General features: G+C 51.2%; 1 protein-coding gene across 2 annotated transcripts in view; it reads right to left on the reverse strand.

Annotated features, from left to right (window-relative positions):
• arpc2 (actin related protein 2/3 complex, subunit 2) overlaps positions 1–15878 on the reverse strand; it is a 38872-nt gene extending 22994 nt beyond the window's left edge. The window contains exons 1-4 of one of the 2 annotated variants that reach the window (XM_085986947.1): positions 15704–15878; positions 10923–10957; positions 10236–10348; positions 944–989 (exon numbers count right to left, since the gene is read on the reverse strand). In XM_085986947.1, the coding sequence (XP_085843073.1) occupies positions 944–989; positions 10236–10348; positions 10923–10957; positions 15704–15777 (268 nt within the window). In that variant the 5' untranslated portion in view covers positions 15778–15878. The remainder of the gene's footprint in view (positions 1–943; positions 990–10235; positions 10349–10922; positions 10958–15703) is intronic. The other variant, XM_085986948.1, reaches the window with a different exon arrangement.
• Between the last annotated feature and the right edge of the window lie 6406 nt (positions 15879–22284).

The following is a 22284-nucleotide window of genomic DNA, read 5'->3' on the forward strand; positions in this document are numbered from 1 at the left end:
GAGCTGAGCCACAGGGGCCAGAAGGATTCCGTGCCAGTGGGATCGCTATAATTGGCCTCAAGGCAGGGGGAGCAGTCAGGATTCTACCTCTCGCCGTCCAGCGGCTGGCTGGAAACGGCACAGGAATTGGACTGGGAGGGTGTGTGATGCCCCCACGGTCGAATGGCTGTCTATGCTCACTCACAAAGTACGGTCACTCGGTTTCGGTGTCATTAGGGCAGCCGTGGCTTGTGGGGCTGTGTCCCGAGGGGGTCGGTGCCTTCGGGAGAGCGAGAGAACTGTGCAACAGTTACTCCCACTGACGTGCTGCGATGCTTTAACACAACACGCAGCCCTGGGTGTGGAAGGGGGCCGGAGAGGGACAAAGCGGGCCCTGACACAGCGACTGGAGCTAAACGTCCCAGCACGGACCTGAACACCAACAATTCAACTAGCCGCAGGATCACTGGGACATCAGCAGAGCTCAGGGGGGACTTGTACTCAACTCCTGGCAAACAGGTGTTCTCAGGATGGCAGAGAGTCCAACTGAGAGACGGCTGTGTCAACACTTGGAATAATCCCCATTTAAAAAAACCACCCTTTACACCACAGCATTTATTAAACTATCGCCACACCTGCTGTACAAACAGGATACAGAACAGGAGCAGCTGAACACACAGCTCGAGAGTCAGAGGCACGAGGAAATGATCAGATCCTCACATCACGCATCCAACTCATTTGCAGCCCCACTGAGCGTGCCTCACACAGCACAGATCGGCCCATCTTATAATTTGGCGTATTGAGGTTTGCGGTTACTAAAAACCGCCGGTTAGCTTTGGATTTTGTTTACAGAAATAAAACACCAAGTGTGGCAGAAACTGGGGGGTTATACTTCAATATATCTCCGTCTGTGCAGATCAATCATTCATTTCAAACATTAGAGGGAAAGGAAATAATATTTTACCTGCTTCAGCAGCCACAAGGTAAGCACCATACACTCGTTTCAGTAACTGCAAGGACAAAGCACACCAGACAGTTAACAGGCGAGATAAGCAATCACCCCATCAAACCCCCTAATATAGGGGGCCAATAAACACACAACCCATCACAGCACGTTCAGCTCAACGCACAAACTGCAGGACAAGAAACCTTTCCATCAACACCACCTCTATTCCCCTTTCTTCTCTCCTTCCTCCCCCTGGTTTAAGGCAAGTCTCAGCTGTGGCTCAGTGGGTAGCACCCTCGCCTCGGAGTCAGAAGGTCGTGGGTTCAAGTCCCACTCTAGACTGACACTCCCAGTGCCAGTACTGAGGGAGTGCGGCACTGTCGGAGGTGCTGTTTTTTAAAAATGAGATGTTAAACCGAGGCCCCGGCTGCTCTCTGGACGTAAAAGATCCCAGGGCACTGTTTCGAAGAAGAACAGGGGAGTTCTCCCTGGTGTCCTGGGAGTGTTTGATGGGACAGTGTAGAGGGAGCTTTACTCTGTATCTAACCTGTGCTGTACCTGCCCTGGGAGTGTTTGATGGGACAGTGTAGAGGGAGCTTTACTCTGTATCCAGCCCGTGCTGTACCTGCCCTGGGAGTGTTTGATGGGACAGTGTAGAGGGAGCTTTACTCTGTATCTAACCCGTGCTGTACCAGCCCTGGGAGAGTTTGATGGGACAGTGTAGAGGGAGCTTTACTCTGTATCTAACCCATGCTGTACCAGCCCTGGGAGAGTTTGATGGGACAGTGTAGAGGGAGCTTTACTCTGTATCTAACCCGTGCTGCACCTGCCCTGGGAGTGTTTGATGGGACAGTGTAGAGGGAGCTTTACTCTGTATCTAACCCGTGCTGTACCTGCCCTGGGAGTGTTTGATGGGGCAGCGTAGAGGGAGCTTTACTCTGTATCTAACCCGTGCTGTACCTGCCCTGGGAGTGTTTGATGGGACAGTGTAGAGGGAGCTTTACTCTGTATCTAACCCGTGCTGTACCTGCCCTGGGAGTGTTTAATGGGACAATGTAGAGGGAGCTTTACTCTGTATCTAACCCGTGCTGTACCTGCCCTGGGAGTGTTTGATGGGACAGTGTAGAGGGAGCTTTACTCTGCATCTAACCCGTGCTGTACCTGCCCTGGGAGTGTTTGATGGGGCAGCGTAGAGGGAGCTTTACTCTGTATCTAACCCCGTGCTGTACCTGGTCAAGGAGACCAAAACAATTTCTTCAGCCCCAACATCCCTCACCTTGATAAAACACGAAATTCAGAAAATAGAAAGAGTGAAGCAGTTGCTTGGAGATTTAATTTTGCTACAACTGCACAGCGTGGAATGGAACGGGCCCAGGGCAGTGAGCTGGGAAACTCAGTGCAAAAACTGTTGAGGAAGTGAATCAGAACTTCCTGTTTCTCAAAAAGAACTGAGTGAAATACCATAAAAGGATTCGAGCCAAGCTTATTCTAACCACACGGACCGCACGTTATGGCTAGCAGCACATCCGCCAGCCTGGGCAGGGCTCGACACCCATCACCCATCCCCGCCATAGGGAGCTCCCCAAACACACCGACCCCCTCCCGGCAGGTGATTATGTGGCTGGTGGTGGGTGGGGAGTATGGGCAAGGTTGGGGGGGGGGGCGGTGGGTTGTCATTGTAACATGATGGAAGGGGAGAGGGTAAATACACCAACTGCTCTTTCCTGGTCAGTCAATTATTTTCAGGGAACTGATGCATGAACGTGTCACCAACTACCTACGGGCGTTCTGTCCATTCATTCAACAAAAACTTAGATTTATACAGCGCCTTTAACAGAGGCGTTTCGCGGGCGTGTAATCAGGCGAAATTTGACAGCCATATAAGGAGATATCAGGACAGGTGACCAAAAAAGGGGTCGGTTTTAAGGAGCGTCTTAAAGGAGGAGAGAGAGGCGGAGAGTTTAGGGAGGGAATTCCAGAGCTTAGGGCCCAGGCGGCTGACGGCACGGCCGCCAATGGTGGAGCGGTTAAAATTGGGGATGTGCAAGAGGCCAGAATTGGAGGAGCGCAGAGATTTCATTCGATCATGGGATGTGGGCGTTGCTGGCAAGGCCAGCATTTATTGCCCATCCCTAGTTGCCCTTGAGAAGGTGGTGGTGGTGGTGGTGAAGGTACTCCCACAGTGCTGTTAGGGAGGGAGTTCCAGGATTTTGACCCAGCGACGATGAAGGAACGGCAATATATTTCCAAGTTAGGATGGTGTGTGAGGGGAACTTGGAGGTGGTGGTGTTCCCATGCGCCTGCTGCCCTTGTCCTTCTAGGTGGAAGAGGTCGCGGGTTTGGGAGGTGCTGCCGAAGAAGCCTTGGCGAGTTGCTGCAGTGCATCTTGTAGATGGTACACACTGCAGCCATGGTACGCTGGTGGTGGAGGGAGTGAATGTTTAAGGTGGTGGATGGGGTGCCAATCAAGCGGGCTGCTTTATCCTGAATGGTGTTGAGCTTCTTGAGTGTTGTTGGAGCTGCACTCATCCAGGCAAGTGGAGAGTATTCCATCACACTCCTGACTTGTGCCTTGTAGATGGTGGAAAGGCTTTGGGGAGTCAGGGGGTGAGACACTCAATGCAGAATACCCAGCCTCTGACCTGCTCTTGTAGCCACAGTATTTATGTGGCTGGTCCAGTTAAGTTTCTGGTCAATGTGACCCCCAGGATATTGATGGGGGATTCAGCGATGGTAATGCCATGGGGCGGTGGTTAGACTCTCTCGTGTTGGATAGTCATTGCCTGGCGTGAATGTTACTTGTCATTTATCAGCCCAAGCCCGAACGTCATCCAGGTCTTGCTGCATTCGGGCACGGACTGCTCCATCATCTGAGGAGCTGCAAATAGAACTGAACATTGTGCAATCGTCAGCAAACATTCCACTTCTGACCTTACCATGGAGGGAAGGTCATTGATGAAGCAACTGAAGATGGTTGGGCCTAGGACACTGCCCTGAGGAACTCCTGCAGTGATGTCCTGGGGCTGAGATGATTGCCCTCCAGCAACTTTGTGCTAGGTATAACTCCAGCCAGTGGAGAGTTTTCCCCGTATCCCATTGACTTCAGTTTTACTGGGGCTCCTTGATGCCACACTCGGTCAAATGCTGCTTTGATGTCAAGGGCAGTCACTCTCACCTTACCTCTGGGATTCAGCTCTTTAGTCCATGTTTGGACCAAGGCTGTAATGAGGTCTGGAGCAGAGTGGTCCTGGCGGAACCCAAACTGCGCATCGGTGAGCAGGTTATTGGTGAGTAAGTACCGCTTGATAGCACTGTCGATGACACAGGAAGGTGGAGTTGAGCTAGATCAGCCAGGACCTTACTGAATGGTGGAGCAGGCTTGAGGGGCCAAAGGGCCTACTCCTAATTCTTATGTTCTTGGCTCTTTAGGGGCTTCAGAGCTAACGTTGCGGGAGCGGGTAGAGAAGCCACTGAAAGTGATTCTCTGGCTACAACTGGATAGATAAGAAAGGAACCGGGCGAGGCCAGTCCCACCCAGCTAGACGACTGAGGAGAGGCATTGGGAGGAGGATGGTGTGGTCAACAGGTTGCAAACAGGTCGAGAAGGACGAGGCGGGATAGTTTACCACGATCACGGCTAATAATTATCAGTTGATGACTTCATCTTTCTCTGTACTTGAATGAAAATCCAAACCACTGACAGGAAGTCACAGGGGAGGGAGTTCTGGGGTTTAAACGTGCAAAGCTGGCACTGAGAGAAGCTGCTGAGGTTAACGTGGTCTGCAGCATAACCTGCTCACTCAGCTTACGGGCTTCCACCTGTGTATATGTCTGCCGTCCAATTTCCTTACTCATAGTTTTCTTGTTCAGGTACAAGTGACACAGGAAGATGGGACAATTTATTTACTTATACAGGAAACTTTTTTTTATCCGGCACCGACGGGACCGACGTGGTGCCGGTTCATCAAAAATTCCGGATAACCGAAAGCTATAGTAAAAGATACGGTAAAGCAACAAACCCTGTTGCTTCAGAACAATGGCCACAAGTTGCAAGTGTCTCTGTAGCTTAGCAACAGCTGCAGCCACACCCTTGCACAGCAACAGATCGAGGAAGGCAAGTAATAAAACTTACCTGAACCTACTCCTGAATTTTGCCGGTTAACCGAGATTTCCGGTTATTCAGGTGCCGGTAAATCGAAAGTTTCCTGTATAAGGTGGCGGCACAGAGGAGGAAGGTTCCAATTTCAATCCCTGTTGCTTTTTAAAAAATTAATTCTCAAGATGTGGGCTTTGCTGGCAGGGCTGGCATTTATTGCCCACCCGCAGTTGCCCTGAGAGCGTGGTGGTGGGCCGCATTCTTGAATCGCTGCTAGTGTGGAGATATAACGGAGAGTCTCGCTAGACCACTTCAGAGGGCAACGTCAGTGTGGAACTGGAGTCGCATGTCGGCCCAGAGCGGGTAAGGACGGCAGGTTTCCTTCCCGAAAGACATCAGGGATTTTATGACAACCTGTCAGCCTCATGCTCACGTTCACCGACACCGGCTTTTTATTTCCTGAACTGAATTGAAATTCTCAACCCGCCGCGGTGGTATTTCAACTCGTGTTCTCTGGATTATTAGTCCAGTTAACGCAACCACTACACTACCCAATTTCAGCAGGATGGCCAAAGTCTCTCCAAGTGAAACAAGAGATTTGGGGGGGGGGGGGGGGGGGGTAAGGTGGAGAAAGAGAAGCCCAATCGTTGTCCAGTGGTTTCCCTCCTGCTCAGCTGTTGTGGACATCAGGTGAGGACAGGACTGGGCTCGGCTGTGACACCCCCCCACGGTCAAATAGCATGCTGAAACTGCCCAGGCGGAGTGCGGAACCAGAGGGTGCCCAGCACCCTAGAAGTGTACCCCACAAAGAGAACTGGGGCCACACGTCAGACAGTGACCAGCGGGGAGCAAAGGGACGGGGAATTTGATCCTGGGCTCTGCTCCAATTGGAATTGGCCGAGTTTTAACCCTTTCATTCATCGGACTTCCTGGGAATGCGTAACGTTCATTAATCTCAACCCCACCTACTCACCAAAATCACACAAACCTTCCTCTCCGGTACCCCGCCGAATGATCTCAAGCCCGTTGATACTGTCTGCGTCACCATCCTTCCCCGAGCACTGATCCCACATTGCAATTAGATTCATAGCTTTTGGCGATAATGAATTTCTTCCCCGTCCTCCATTCCCATGGGTCACAAATTCAGCAAATAAGGTTATAGAATCTCTCAGCACAGGAAGAGGCCATTCGGCCCATCGTGCCGGCTCTTTGAAAGATTCTATCCAATTAGTCCCACTCCCCCAAAGCCCTGCAAATTTTTCCGTTTCAAGTATTTCTCCAATTCCCTTTTGAAAGTTACTATTGAATCTGCTCCCACCGCCCTTTCAGGCAGCGCGTTCCAGATCACAACAACTCGCTGCGATAATTTTTTCCCCTCATCACTTCTCTGGTTCTTTTGCCAATCACCTGAACTCTGCCGTCTGGTTACCGACAATGTTTCCTCTAATTTTTTTTCTCCCTGCGCGGGCCCTTACATTTACTGTGTGCCCACGACAGCTCTGGTGCGCAGCCTGCGCGGGACCTTGTGATTGGTGCGCGGTTGTGCACCTTAGAGGGGGAAACACTGGTTACCGACCCTCCTGCCAGTGGAAATAAATGTTAATATAAAAAGGACAGTATAACCAGATCGAGAGACACTCTTGTAACAGCATTGCTGTTTATGGGGCTTTACTGGTGCAGAAATGCACCATTTCCCTGTAACCATCCAAAGATAATTCATTGGGTGAAGTATTTTGAGAGATTCTTGTGTGTTCAGACAAGTTTTATCGCCTCAAAAATAAAGAGGGAAACGCTGGAAATACACGGGGACAGAGAAAGAGGACAACTCATCACATCTACATCAGCACAACTCCTGGTCCAGCAACGCCTCCATTTAAAAACTCTCATCCTGGTGTTCAAATCCCTCCATAGCCTCGCCCCTCCCCATCACTGCAACCTCCTCCAGCCCTACAACCGATGTTCCCTCTAAGCTGCGCGTGTGCGTGGCCGCGAGTACTCTGCAAGGTCCCGTGCAGGTCGCTCACAAGCATTTCCACTGGAAATACCGCGCATGTGCAGAAACTTAAAAGGGACATCGCATTGAAATAAACAGGCTGCGCACAACAAAGAATTCGCCATTGAGGGAGTGCAACGAAGGTCCACGAGATTGATTCCTGGGATGGCGGGACTGTCGTATGAGAAGAGATTGAGTAAACTAAGCCTGTATTCCCTTGAATTCAGAAGAATGAGAGGGGATCTCATTGAAGCATACAAAATGATTACAGGGCTTGATAGGGTGGATGCTGGGAGAATGTTTCCCTTGGCTGGGGAGTCTAGAACCAGGGGCCACAGCCTCAGGATAAAAGGTAGGCCATTCAGGACTGAGATGAGGAGAAATTCTTCACAGAGGGTGGTGAATCTTTGGAATTCTCTACCCCCGAGGGCTGTGGAGGCTCAGTCATTGGGTATCTTCAAAACAGAAGTTGATAGATTTCTGACTAGTGAGGGCATCAAGGGATATGGCGATAGGGCCGGTGAATGGAGTTGAGGCAGAAGATCAGCCATAATCTCATTGAATGGCGGAGCAGGCTCGAAGGGCCGACTCCTGCTCCTATTTCTTATACATACATAGATACATAGAAGATAGGAGCAGGAGTAGGCCATTCGGCCCTTCGTGCCTGCTCCGCCATTCGATGAGATCATGGCTGATCCTTTAATTCAGTATCCCGTCCCCGCCTTCTCTCCGTAACCCTTAACCCCTTTTGCCCGTTAGAAATATATCTAATTCCCTCTTAAATATATTTAATGAGCTGGCGTACACTGCCCTCTGTGGCAATGAGTTCCACAGGTTCACCACTCTCTGAGTGAAGAAATTCCCCCTCATCTCTGTCCTAAATGGTTTAGCCCTTATCCTTAAATTATGTCCTCTAGTTCTGTTCTCACCCGCCAAGGGAAACATTCCTTCTGCATCCAGTCTGTCTAGACCTGTCAGAATTTTATACACTTCTATGAGGTCCCCTCTCAATCTTCTAAACTCCAGTGTGTACATCCCTAAACTACATAGTCTCTCCTCATAGGTCATTCCCGCCATTCCTGGTATCAGCCTGGTGAATCGCCGCTGCACCCCCTCCATGGCAAGAACATCCTTCCTCAGATGAGGCGACCAAAACTGTACACAGTACTCGAGGTGTGGTCTCACCAGTGCCCTGTACAGCTGCAGCAAGGTATCCCTGTTCCTGTATTCTAACCCTTTTGCTATGAAGGCCAGCATACCGTTTGCCTTCTTGACCGCCTGTTGCACCTGCATGCTCGCCTTCAGTGACTGGTGTACAAGAACACCCAGGTCTCTCTGTACTTCCCCCTCTCCCAATCTATTGCCATTTAAATAATAATTTGCCCTCCCGTTCCTGCACCCAAGGTGGATAACTTCGCACTTGTCCACATTATAGTGCATCTGCCATTTATCCGCCCAATCGCCCAGTCTGTCCAAATCGCTCTGGAGCTTCCTGGTCTCTTCCTCTGAGCCCACCCCCCCTCCTAGTTTAGTGTCGTCTGCAAATTTGGAAATGCTGCATCCGACTCCCTGATCCAGGTCATTAATGTAAATTGTGAACAGCTGGGGGCCCAGGACAGATCCCTGTGGTACCCCACTTGTTACTGCCTGCCATTCAGAAAATGAGCCGTTTATTCCAACTCTCTGTTTTCTATCTGACAGCCAGTTCCCTATCCACGCCAAAACTTTCCCCTTTATCCCATGAGCCTCAATTTTCCATGCTAATCTTTTATGTGGGACCTTATCGAAGGCCTTTTGGAAGTCCAGGTACACCACATCTACTGGCTCTCCCCCATCTATTCTACCAGTTACTCCCTCAAAAAATTCCAATAGATTAGTCAAGCACGATTTACCCTTTGTAAATCCATGTTGACTCTGTCCTATCCTGTCCCCATTTGCTAAGTGCTCCGCTATTTCATCCTTAATGATGGACTCCAGCATTTTGCCCACAACTGATGTAAGGCTTACAGGTCTGTAATTACCTGCTTTTTCCCTACCCCCCTTTTTGAATAGTGGGGTAACGTTAGCTACCCTCCAATCCATCGGCACTGTTCCCGAGTCTAATGAATTCTGAAAAATCATCCTTAGTGCATCCGCTATCTCTAGGGCCACCTCCTTCAGTACCCTAGGATGCATGTTATCAGGCCCTGGGGATTTGTCCACCTTCAATCCCTTTAGCTTCCTTAACACCATATCCTTAGAGATATTGATTTGCGTCAGTTCCTCCTTTGCCAATGTCCCTATTTTTCCCGATATCCCAGGGAGGTTTTTTGTGTCTTCCTTCGTAAAGACTGACCCAAAGTATGCATTTAGTTGATCTGCCATTTCCTTATTTCCCATTATATATTCCCCCGTATCTGACTGCAATGGACCAACTTTGGTTTTCACCAGTCTTTTCCTTTTGATATATTTATAAAAGCTTTTGGAGTTAGTTTTTATATTTTCCGCCAGCTTGTTTTCGTAAGCTATTTTGCCCCTCTTGATCATGCCCTTTGCCCTCCTTTGCTCTATCTTAAACTGTTCCCAATCTTCCGCTCTGGCGCTTTTTTTGGCTATTTTATACGCCCTATCTTTGGATTTTATGCTGTCTCTAATTTCCCCTGTTATCCACGGTTGAGTCACCTTTTTAGATTTCCTTTTATGCCAGATTGGTATAAACAATTTTTGCAATTTTGTCATTCTATCTTTAAATGTTTGCCATTGTTTATCTACCTCCAGTCCTCCCAGGAACGTTGTCCAATCAGACCTACTCAGTTCCCGTCTCATGGCATCATAATTCCCCTTGTTTAAATTATGTTCTTAATTTAGTGAGAACATTGCCTGCAACCCTCCGAGATCTCTGCGCTCCTCCAATTCTGGCCTCTTGAGCATCCCTGATTATTATCCCCTCACCACTGGCGGCCGTGCCTTCAGCTGCCTGGGCCCGGAGCTCTGGAATTCCCTCCCTAAACCTCTCCGCTAATCTCTCCTCCTTTAAGACACTCCTTAAAACCTACCTCTTCGACCAAGCTTTTGGTCATCCGTTCTAATATCTCACGTGGCTCGGTGTCAAATGTTTTCTTTGATAACGCTCCTGTGAAATGCCTTGGGACGTTTTACTATGTTAGAGGCGCTACATAAATGCAAGTGGTTGTTAATAATCAGGAGTGACATCCTTCACACCCCAAGCCGGCCACACTCACCTCGTCCGCTCCGTGATCCTGCAGCTCTTTGTAGAACTTCAGGGCAATGCTGACCATCACCTTGGTCTTGTCCCCATTTGGGTTGGAAATATGGTAAAGGACGCCATCAAAATCTGCAGCAAAAGTGATAGGTGAGAGAAACTCCAACAGGAATCTCTACACTGACACCCCCCCCCCCCCCCCCCCAGGATCACCTCCCCCCCCGCCCCCCCCCCCCCCCCCTCCAAGCCAGCCCGCGCGCTGGATCGAGAGACAGATTGCCCAGTGCCTCTGTTCTGCGGGTGATCATAGAATCTTAGCGCAGAGAAGGAGGCTGAGGATATTACAGCCCGACCCAAAGCCCTGTACTGTGCCCCAGGTGAAGCACTGGATAACCTTTAGGGATAGGAACATTCCTTCAGTGCTCAGGGAGCTCAGACAATTGTAGCGTCCCGATCTCTGCCCACTGCAATCCACAAACTCAGCAAAGAGCGGAAGCCAAAGCAGATCCCGCCCGCTCCCCGCGCTGGGAATCGGGCACGGCCCAAGCTACAACTTATACTGACATCGGGACAGACGCAGCCCATGTTGAACCCATGCAGGCACCCTTACTAACAGTGTAGCCCCGGCCTCTGCCACTGTTGCCAGCCCCAGGGTACAGAGTTACACGTTCGTGTCAGCAGTGATGTACTGCAGGGTATAGCTTACCTGCAAAAGTGACTTCCACCGTGTCAGGCTTGTTGCTGCAAAGAATGAAAGACAGTTAGTTCAGACAGGGATTTCATTCAGGAAGAGTCACACACACTGCACTGACTAAAACTACAGCTCCAATCAGCTGGAGTGTAAACACACAATGGGATGGGTACAAAATACCCCGGCTCTGGATACACAGGGGCAGTGCCATTAGGAGTAAACGTTAATACGGGGCTGATTTGATATGGTACACAGCGACAGCACGATCAGGAGCAATGTTTCCACTAAGGTGCGCGGCCGCGCTGTAACCTCAAAGGTCCCGCACAGCCCGCTCACTGACTTTTACACTGTAAATACAGCGCACGTAGAACGCGCAGCTTACAGCGAACATTGATCAGGAGTAAAGAATATTTCTTACTCTATACTGTACACTGGGGCAGTGTTATCAGGAATAAAGGGGCAATATATCCCTCTTCCTATAATGCATGTCTCTCAGTGCATCTCAATCATCTCGCTCATTGAGCCAAAACACACACTGTTTCTGCCAGTCTTTCTGGTGTACTATTAGAAAGGCAGGGAGTCTGCCAGTGTCCTGGCCAACATTACTCCCTCACCAGCAGCAAAAGCAGATAAACAAGTCATCAATCTCACTGTGCGCCCTTGCTGCGTGCACCTGCCTACGTGACATGACCTGTCTTCATAGTAATTCACTCTATCTGAAGCACAGATAGGTTTCCAAAAAGTGATGAGGTGCTTTATGACAATGCAAATCTTCAGCATTAACACGAGCCTGGTCTGTGATCCCCAGAGCGTTCCTCGCCTGCAAGCTCCAAATGCCCTGTCCTACACTCGCACTTCCTCCCCTTCCTGTATACTCCCTGCATCGAAACTCAGGCCCATCGCACCGTCACTGACTCGAACTCATTCTCACCCAATGCCTCAAACTGTGGGACTCCTCCCCTCCCTCAGTCTCCCCTCAAACTGTGGGACTCCTCCCCTCCCTCAGTCTCCCCGTCAAACTGTGGGACTCCTCCCCTCCCTCAGTCTCCCCTCAAACTGTGGGACTCCTCCCCTCCCTCAGTCTCCCCTCAAACTGTGGGACTCCTCCCCTCCCTCAGTCTCCCTCAAACTGTGGGACTCTTCCCCTCCCTCAGTCTCCCTCAAACTGTGGGACTCCTCCCCGCCCTCAGTCTCCCCTCAAACTGTGGGACTCCTCCCCTCCCTCAGTCTCCCCTCAAACTGTGGGACTCCTTCTCTCCCTCAGTCTCCCCTCAAACTGTGGGACTCCTCCCCTCCCTCAGTCTCCCCTCAAACTGTGGGACTCCTTCTCTCCCTCAGTCTCCCCTCAAACTGTGGGACTCCTCCCCTCCCTCAGTCTCCCCTCAAACTCCTTCAACCTTCCTATAGTCTACAAGCTTTTAAAAACAAGTTTTGTGAGGGGGTGGGTGTGGAACTGAGCAGCCCTGGGTTTTTTTTGGGGTGGGGGGGGGGGGGGAAGAAAAGAGAGGGGTGAAGCGAGAGAACCAGATCCTCAGACACACTCAGGGGAAGCACAGACCCTCGGGGCGGGCTGGACATTCGGCTGGGGTGGGCGAGCCCACCCTCGGGGTCAGTTACTTGCTCTGCCATTAACAACTTAACTAAAGCGGCAAAGCCTTTGTTTCAGAGAAAAAAAAACCACACAATGATAGATTATGGAAATCAAATTAGGGAACAAGCTGGGTTCCTGTGACAGAGCACGGCTGTGTCAGATGCTGCAATTGCAGCTTCATGCTCGCTGGTTAACCCTTTCCTGACTGGAGGAACTGAACATGCAAATAGGGAACAGGAACCTAGCTGAAGAACAGGAATCAAGGTTAACTCCTGCACAACACACAGGTATCCAACTCTAATCGATATACCCAATAGGACCCCCCACCCCCCGAATCTCACTCCTCTTTCAATTCAATAGATCACTTTATCTTCCAGTTGTTTTTCATTTTAAATCACCTCGTGACTGTCCTGGTAAAATCTGGTAATATCAGCCCCAACAGGTGGCATGTTCTGAATACTCCCCCCGCCCCCCCACTTCTCTCCCGCAGACACTGGCCGTCACCGGGATACGGCTTCCACAGGCACCACGCGCCGATACCTCACCCACGGGGCCCTTTCAAGCGCCGAAGCTGTCTCGGCACAGAACAAGCTCAACAGTCAAACGGGATCCTGTCCTCTCACCAGACCAGGTGTCAGCTTGGCTCAGTGAGTAGCACTCTCGCCTGAGTCAGAAGGTTGTGGGTTCAAGAACCCACTAAACAGACTCGAGTCCGTAATCCAGGCCGACACTCCCAGTGCAGTGCTGAGGGAGTGCTGCACTGTCGGAGGTGCCGTCTTTCAGATGAGACGTTAAACCGAGGCCCCGTCCGCCCTCTCCCGTTGGTAGCTCTTTCACAGAGCTAGCACAGGCTCGACGCTCCGAATGGCCTCCTTCTGTGCTGTATGATTCTAATATAAAAGGTCCCACTATTGGAAGAGTTTTTCCTGACCAATATTTCTCCCTCAACCAACAGCACTGAAACAAATCATCTGCTCCTCAACTCACTGCCGTTTGTGGGATCTTGCTATGTGCAAAATGGGCCAACACGCAAGCTGCATCTACTGAGCTGTTGAGAATTAAATATCTCATCCCTGTTCAATAATAGGGAGCGAGACCAACAAATACCGAATGGCCCCCAGTCCTCTCAAATACAAGGCCTCCTAACATCAGGGGTTATATCGCAGCTAAGAAGCTCCTTGCGGAGGTGCAGGACATGCCACAACTGACACTTTTCACAGATATATAGGGTGGCACAACTTGTCAGATGACCGGTCTGGGCGATGCCCTCCGATTACCCCCAGGGCAGGAGCTGGAGACCAGGACCTGGAGACCAGGACGGGGACTAGCTGCTTCCCCTCTGCAAGGTCCCCCTCCCTGGTCACCCAGCCTTGGGGTAGGGCTTCGCCTTGCAGTCCTGGGCTGGTGGGTGAGGCACCCGAAGACCAGGGACCAACCCAAATCAGCCCAGGACAGTGGTGGACGCCGCACATCTGCTGAACAACTGTTTGACCAGGTGAGCTGCAGACTCCACAAGGCTGACCCCGGGATCAGAGATCGAGCCTATACTCTCTGGAGGTTAGAAGAATGAGAGGTGATCTCATTGAAACATAAGATTCTGAGGGGGATTGACAGGGTAGATGCTGAGAGATTGTTTCCCCTGGCTGGAGAGTCTAGAACTAGGGGGCGTAGTCTCAGGATAGGGGGTCAGCCATTTTGGACTGAGATGAGGAGGAATTTCTTCACTCAGAGGGTGGTGAATCTCTGGAATTCTCTGCCCCAGAGGGCTGAGGATGCTCAGTCGTTGAGTATATTCAAGGCTGAGAGCGAGAGATTTTTGGACTCTCGGGGAATCAAGGGATATGGGGATCGGGCGGGAAAGTGGAGTTGATGTTTTAAGATCAGCCATGATCTTTTGTGAATGAGGGAACAGGCTCGAAAAAAAGACTTGCATTTAATAAAGTGCCTTTCACGACCTCAGGGTGTCCACACGCATTTTACAGCCAATGAAGTACATTGGAAGTGTGGTCACTGTTGGAAACGCGGCAGCCAATTTGTGCACAGCAAGCTCCCACAAACAGCAAAGTGATAAATGACCAAATAATCTTTTTTTGTGATGTTGGTTGAGGGAAAAATATTAGCCTCAGGACACCGGGGATAACTGCCCTGCTCCTCTTCGAAATAGTGACTGTGGGATCTTTTACGTCCACCCGAGGGGGTAGACGGTGCCTCGGTTTAACGTCTCATCCGAAAGACGGCACCTCCGACAGTGCGGCGCTCCCTCAGTACTGCCCCTCCGACAGTGCAGCACTCCCTCAGTACTGCCCCTCCGACAGTGCGGCACTCCCTCAGTACTGCCCCTCCGACAGTGCAGCACTCCCTCAGTACTGACCCTCCGACAGTGCAGCCCCTCCGACAGTGCAGCGCTCCCTCAGTACTGCCCCTCCGACAGTGCCGCGCTCCCTCAGTACTGCCCCTCCGACAGTGCGGCACTCCCTCAGCACTGCCCCTCCGACAGTGAAGTGCAATGCTCATGTCTCTGGAGTTGGGACTTAAACCCACGACCTTCTGACTCAGAGGAGAGCGAGGCTGTTACCCACTGAGCCTGGGCTGACACTGGGGCTGCACGGCCCATTCCTGCTCCTATTTCTCACGTTAGAAACATAGAAGATAGGAGCAGGAGTCGGCCATTCGGCCTCTCGAGCCTGCTCCGCCATTCAATGAGATCATGGCTGATCATCCAAGCTCAGTACCCTGTCCCTGCTTTCTCCCCATATCCTTTGATCCCTTTAGCCTTAAGAAATATATCCAACTCCTTCTTGAATATATTTAATGAATTGGCCTCCACTGCCTTCTGTGGTAGAGAATTCCACAGGTTCACCACTCTCTGGGTGAAGAAAGTCCTCCTCATCTCTGTCCTAAATGGCTTACCCCTTATCCTTAGACTGTGGCCCCTTAAGACGGTCTTATCTTACTGAAGGGATAAAAGGCGAGACCCCAAAAACCAGAGACAAGAATCCGCCCCGGCTCCAGGAGGGAGCCTCCCGGGAGAGGGGAGAGGGGCCGGGACCCGCTCCAGCCCAGGGCCTGGGCCTCTCCCCCGGTGCCGGGCTTCCCCCAATCCCCGGGCCTCTCCCAATCCCCGGGCCTGGGCCTCGCCCAATCTCCAGGCCTCTCCCAATCCCCGGTGCCGGGCCTCTCCCCCGGGCTCGGGGCCTCTCCGTACCCGGCCAGCGCGTTCTCCAGCTTGAGGCTGAGCGTCTCCTCCACGATACGGTTGTTGATCTCCAACAGGATCATGGTGGCGGGTCCCGGGCACGGTCTCTCCCTCTCGGCCTCGCCTCAAACTCGAGAGCCTGGACACAGGCCGCAAGCACTTCCGGCACCGCCGATTCCGGTCAGCTGACCCCAGCCCGGGAATAGGGCGCGCCCACAGCCGCGGGGCACGCTGGGACAGACCGGCCGCCATTGCCCGAGTCAGGGGACAGAATCCCTAGCCCAGAGACAGCCAGATAATACAACAGGAGACAGAATTCCCCAGCCCAGAGACAACCAGATAATACAACAGGGGACAGAATCCCAGCCCAGAGACAACTAGATAATACAACAGGAGACAGAATCCCCAGCCCAGAGACAACTAGATAATACAACAGGAGACAGAATCCCCAGCCCAGAGACAACTAGATAATACCACAGGAGACAGAATCCCCAGCCCAGAGACAGCCAGATAATACAACAGGAGACAGAATTCCCCAGCCCAGAGACAACCAGATAATACAACAGGGGACAGAATCCCAGCCCAGAGACAACTAGATAATACAACAGGAGACAGAATCCCCAGCCCAGAGACAACTAGATAATACAACAGGAGACAGAATCCCCAGCCCAGAGACAACTAGATAATACCACAGGAGACAGAATCCCCAGCCCAGAGACAACCAGATAATACAACAGGAGACAGAATCCCAGCCCAGAGACAACCAGATAATACCACAGGAGACAGAATCCCCAGCCCAGAGACAACCAGATAATACAACAGGAGACAGAATCCCCAGCCCAGAGACAACCAGATAATACAACAGGAGACAGAATCCCCAGCCCAGAGACAACCAGATAATACAACAGGAGACAGAATCCCCAGCCCAGAGACAACCAGATAATTGGTGAGACCGCACCTGGAATACTGCGTACAGTTTTGGTGTCCATACTTAAGAAAGGACATACTTGCTCTCGAGTCAGTACAAAGAAGGTTCACTCGGTTAATCCCGGGGATGAGGGGATGGACATATGAGGAGAGGTTGAGTAGATTGGGACTCTACTCATTGGAGTTCAGAAGAATGAGAGGCGATCTTATTGAAACATATAAGATTGTGAAGGGGTTGGATCGGGTGGATGCGGGGAGGATGTTCCCGATGATGGGTGAAACTAGAACTAGGGGGCATAGTCTTAGAATAAGGGGCTGCTCTTTCAAAACTGAGATGAGGAGGAACTACTTCACTCAGAGGGTGGTAGGTCCATGGAATATGCTGCCCCAAAAAGCTGTAGAAGCTACATCATTACATAAATTTAAAACAGAAATAGACAGTTTCCTAGAAGTAAAGGGTTATGGGGAGCGGGCAGGAATTTGGACATGAGTCTAGGTTCGGATCGGTCATGGCCCTGTGGGTAGCGGAGCGGGCCCAGGGGCCGTGTAGCCTGATCCTGCTCCTATTTCGTGTGTCTAATTCTGTTAGATTCAGGAGATGGTTCTGTGATAGTGGATTGGCGGTTAGGGTCAGATCAGCCATGATCTTATTGAATGGCGGAGCAGGCTCGAGGGGCCGATTGGCCTACTCCTGCTCCTATTTCTTATGTTCTTATACAACAGGAGACAGAATCCCAGCCCAGAGACAACCAGATAATACAACAGGGGACAGAATCCCCAGCCCAGAGACAACCAGATAATACAACAGGGGACAGAATCCCCAGCCCAGAGACAACCAGATAATACAACAGGGGACAGAATCCCCAGCCCAGAGACAACCAGATAATACAACAGGGGACAGAATCCCCAGCCCAGAGACAACCAGATAATACAAGAGACACAGGTTACCAAAGGTCAGAAAGAGGAGGCAAGCAGATAGGAATGGGAGGAGGCCATTTAGCCCCTCGAGCCTGTTCCACCATTCAATGAGATCATGGCTGATCTGCGATCTAACTCCATATACCCGCCTTTGCCCCATATCCCTTGCTACCTTTGGTTAACAAAAATCTATCAATCTCAGGTTTAAAATGAACAATTGATCTAGCATCAATTACCTTATTTCGGTGGGCCGGTGGATACCTTGCGTCCATCATTTGTTTAATCACTTTTACCAATTCAATTGTCTAATTACAGAGGAATAGGTACCTACAGTAGACCCCTCCCAGACTCATGAGGTCATTCCTCTGCTTATCTCCCGTTTGGACATCTTGCACTTTCTCCTAGACAGTTTGTTTATCATAAGCCTCCTTACCCGACCTCTTATCATGCCTAGCTAAGCCTACATGAAGGCCTGTTTCTGCATTCTGCACTTGTAAATGACCTCAGCTCTTTGTGCATCTCCTTATCTGACATGATTGGTTTCTTCTGTGTCATCCACTTGTCCTGGCTGCTGAACTAGGCGAACCCATTTCATTTATAAAACCATCATTTCTTTTACAATTCACAATTTATTCCAATTCACGATTTCTTACACCCTCGAGCCTGTTCCGCCATTCAATCAGATCTCGGCCCACCTATGCCTCAACCCCATTTGCGCCATATCCCTTGATAGCCTTACCCAACAAAACTCTATCAATCTCAGTCTTGAAACCTCCTGGCAGCCACATCCTTTTGGGAGAGAGTCCAGGTTTGTGTGAAAATTGCTTCTTGATTTCACCCCTGAATGGCCTGGCTCTAATTTTAACGTTACGTCCCCTTGTTCTTGATTTCACCCCTGAATGGCCTGGCTCTAATTTTAACGTTACGTCCCCTTGTTCTTGATTTCACCCCTGAATGGCCTGGCTCTAATTTTAACGTTACGTCCCCTTGTTCTTGATTTCACCCCTGAATGGCCTGGCTCTAATTTTAACGTTACGTCCCCTTGTTCTTGACTCCCCCGTCGGAGGAAATCGTTTCTCAGAATCTACCCCAATGAATTGTTTTATCATTTTAAACACCTCGCTTAGTTCTCCCCTCAACCTTGTAAACTCAAGGGAATACAAGCCAACTTTCTGCAACCTGCCCTCATAATTTAACCCTATACAGCCCGGTATCATTCTGGTGAATCTACGTTGCTTTCTGTAATTTTGTTTTTGGCGCCGCGCGGCTCCATGTGCGGTTTTTGCATTGAAAAGCCGGCAAGCTGTGGAGCACCACGCGGTCACGCTGCTTGCGTGGGTTTCCTCCGGGTGCTCCGGTTTCCTCCCACAGTCCAAAGATGTGCGGGTTAGGTTGATTGGCCATGATAAAAATTGGCCCTTAGTGTTAGGGGGGATTAAATACGTGGGGTTACGGGGTTACGGGGATAGGGCTTGGGTGGGATGGCTGTCGGTGTAGGGACCGGGTGCTAGGGTTTGGATGATCAGCCATGATCACATTGAATGGCGGAGCAGGCTCAAAGGGCCGAATGGCCTACTCCTGCTCCTAGTTTCTATGTTTCTATGTTTCTATGAACCTTTGTGGCAGCCCCTCTTTCCTGAGGCGCGGGGCCCAGGGCTGAACACAGTTACTCCAGTTGGGGTCTGACCAGGGCTCTGTACCACTGAAGCTTCAGTTCCTCACCTTCGTATTCCAGCCCCCCGCGAGATAAAGGCCAACTTTCCATTAGCCTTTCTCTGTACCTGTCCACTGGCTTTTAGTGGTTCGTGTGCCTGGACACCTAAATCCCTTTGTTCCTCCACTGCTCCTTGTCTCTCACCATTCAGAAATTTCTCAGATCCAAAGTGGACGACCTCACACTTCTGCACTTTCGTGTGAGTCGAGGGCTTTGACATGAGAGTCGTCCAACATCGGGAGCTGCTCCTGCCAATGTACAATGAGTTTATTTAACTCTGAACTCACCTGTACTGCACTTTGTTTGATGACCTCCTGTGAAGCACCTTGGGATGTTTGTTCTACGTTAAAGGCGCTATGTAAATGCAAGTTGTTGTTGTTGTTGCATTTCCTTCTCTCAGATCATCTTGTGAGCTACAGGCCAATACAGAAGAAATGCACCACCATATAATGACCATCTCCAACAAGAGAAAGCCCGGCCAGCTCTCCCAAACCATCAACAGCCCCCCCCCCCCATCATCATCAGGTCCTCCACAAGTAACGTCTCGTGGGTCACCACTAACGAGACCAACCGGTGATACCTGGCATTCTGCTGATTGGAGCACTCCTATTATTTCCAGTTAAGCAGTCCGTGCCCACTTGCAGCATGACCTGGACAAGACTCAGGCTTGGGCTGATAAGTGGAAAGTAACATTCGTGCCACACAAGTGCCAGGCAATGATCGTCTCCAACAAGAGAAAGTCTAATGACCGCCCCTTGACATTCAATGGCATTACCATCGCCGAATCCCCCACCATCAACATCCTGGGGGTCAACATTGACCAGAAACTTAACTGGACCAGCCACATAAATACTGTGGCTACAAGAGCAGGTCAAAGGCTGGGTATTCTGCGGCGAGTGTCTCACCTGCCGACTCCTCAAAGCCTTTCCACCATCTACAAGGCACAAGTCAGGAGTGTGATGGAATACTCTCCACTTGCCTGGATGAGTGCAGCTCCAACAACACTCAAGAAGCTCGACACCATCCAGGACAAAGCAGCCCGCTTGATTGACACCCCATCCACCACCTTAAACATTCACTCCCTCCACCACCGGCGTACCGTGGCTGCAGTGTGTACCATCTACAAGATGCACTGCAGCAACTCGCCAAGGCTTCTTCGGCAGCACCTCCCAAACCCGCGAACTCTACCACCTAGAAGGACAAGGGCAGCAGGCGCTTGGGAACACCACCACCTCCAAGTTCCCCTCCAAGTCACACACCATCCTGACTTGGAAGTATATCGCCGATCCTTCATCATCGCTAGGTCAAAATCCTGGAACTCCCTCCCTAACAGCACTGTGGGAGTACCATCACCACACGGACTGCAGCGGTTCAAGAAGGCGGCTCACCGCCACCTTCTCAAGGGCAATTAGGGATGGGCAATAAATGCTGGGCCTTGCCAGTGACGCCCACATCCCATGAACGATAAAAAAAAATCTCCTGATACAGCCGGACCTGTAACCCACCTCCAAAACTAGGACAGTACTTACTGACCCTGTCTAAGTAACAATAGCTCTCAACTTTATTTAACTTGGGGGGGAGGGTCAATTGGACAGGGGGGCAGGCCTTTAAAATGGTGCATTCTGACACAGTCTCGTTCATGCCGGGATTGCAATGGCCGCCATTTTACATCGAGATACACTGAGTCTACAGCGCAGAAACAGGCCATTCGGCCCAACTGGTCTGTGCCGGAGTTTATGCTCCACACGAGCCTCCTCCCACCCCTCTCCATCTCACCCCATCACCATATCCTTCTATTCCTTTCTCCCTCATGTGTTTATCCAGCTTCCCCTTAAATGCATCTGTGCCATTCGCCTCAACCACTCCCTGTGGGAGCGAGTTCCACATCTCACCACTCTCTGGGTAAAGAAGTTTCTCCTGAATTCCCGATTGGATTTATTAGTGACTCTCTTATATTGACGGCCCCGAGCTCTGGTCTCTCCGCAAGTGGAAACATCTTCTTTACGTCGACCCTATCGAACTCCTTCATCATTTTATATGAAATGATAACACTTCTCTAACTTTAAAATCATAGCTTGTGGAGGGTGGAAGATGGGAGGTCGTCCAGGAGAGTGTGAGAATAGTCAAGTCTAGAAGCAGGGAGGAGGGTTTCAGCGGCAGATGGGTCGAGGCAGAGGCAGAGACGGTCAATGTTACAGAGACATCAGGGAGAGGCCTCTGAACCTGTCCTGGGATCTCCCCGTGTCCTGGGATCTTCCCGTGTCCTGGGATCGCCCATATCCTGGGATCTTCCCGTGTCCTGGGATCGCCCGTGTCCTGGGATCTTCCTGTGTCCTGGGATCGCCCGTGTCCTGGGATCGCCCGTGTCCTGGGATCTCCCCGTGTCCTGGGATCTTCCCGTGTCCTGGGATCGCCCATATCCTGGTATCTTCCCGTGTCCTGGGATCGCCCGTGTCCTGGGATCTCCCCGTGTCCTGGGATCGCCCGTGTCCTGGGATCGCCCGTGTCCTGGGATCGCCCGTGTCCTGGGATCTTCCCGTGTCCTGGGATCGCCCATATCCTGGGATCTCCCCGTGTCCTGGGATCTTCCCGTGTCCTGGGATCACCCATATCCTGGGATCTCCCCGTGTCCTGGGATCGCCCGTGTCCTGGGATCGCCCGTGTCCTGGGATCGCCCGTGTCCTGGGATCTTCCCGTGTCCTGGGATCGCCCATATCCTGGGATCTCCCCATGTCCTGGGATCTTCCCGTGTCCTGGGATCTTCCCATGTCCTGGGATCGCCCGTGTCCTGGGATCGCCCGTGTCCTGGGATCTTCCCGTGTCCTGGGATCGCCCATGTCCTGGGATCTTCCCGTGTCCTGGGATCGCCCGTGTCCTGGGATCGCCCGTGTCCTGGGATCTTCCCGTGTCCTGGGATCGCCCATATCCTGGGATCTTCCCGTGTCCTGGGATCGCCCATGTCCTGGGATCTTCCTGTGTCCTGGGATCGCCCGTGTCCTGGGATCTCCCCGTGTCCTGGGATCTCCCCGTG

The sequence above is a fragment of the Somniosus microcephalus genome, chromosome 4 (genome assembly GCF_052327205.1).
Source record: "Somniosus microcephalus isolate GS21.2 chromosome 4, FLI_Smic_1.0, whole genome shotgun sequence".
Classification (NCBI taxonomy): Eukaryota; Metazoa; Chordata; class Chondrichthyes; order Squaliformes; family Somniosidae; genus Somniosus; species Somniosus microcephalus.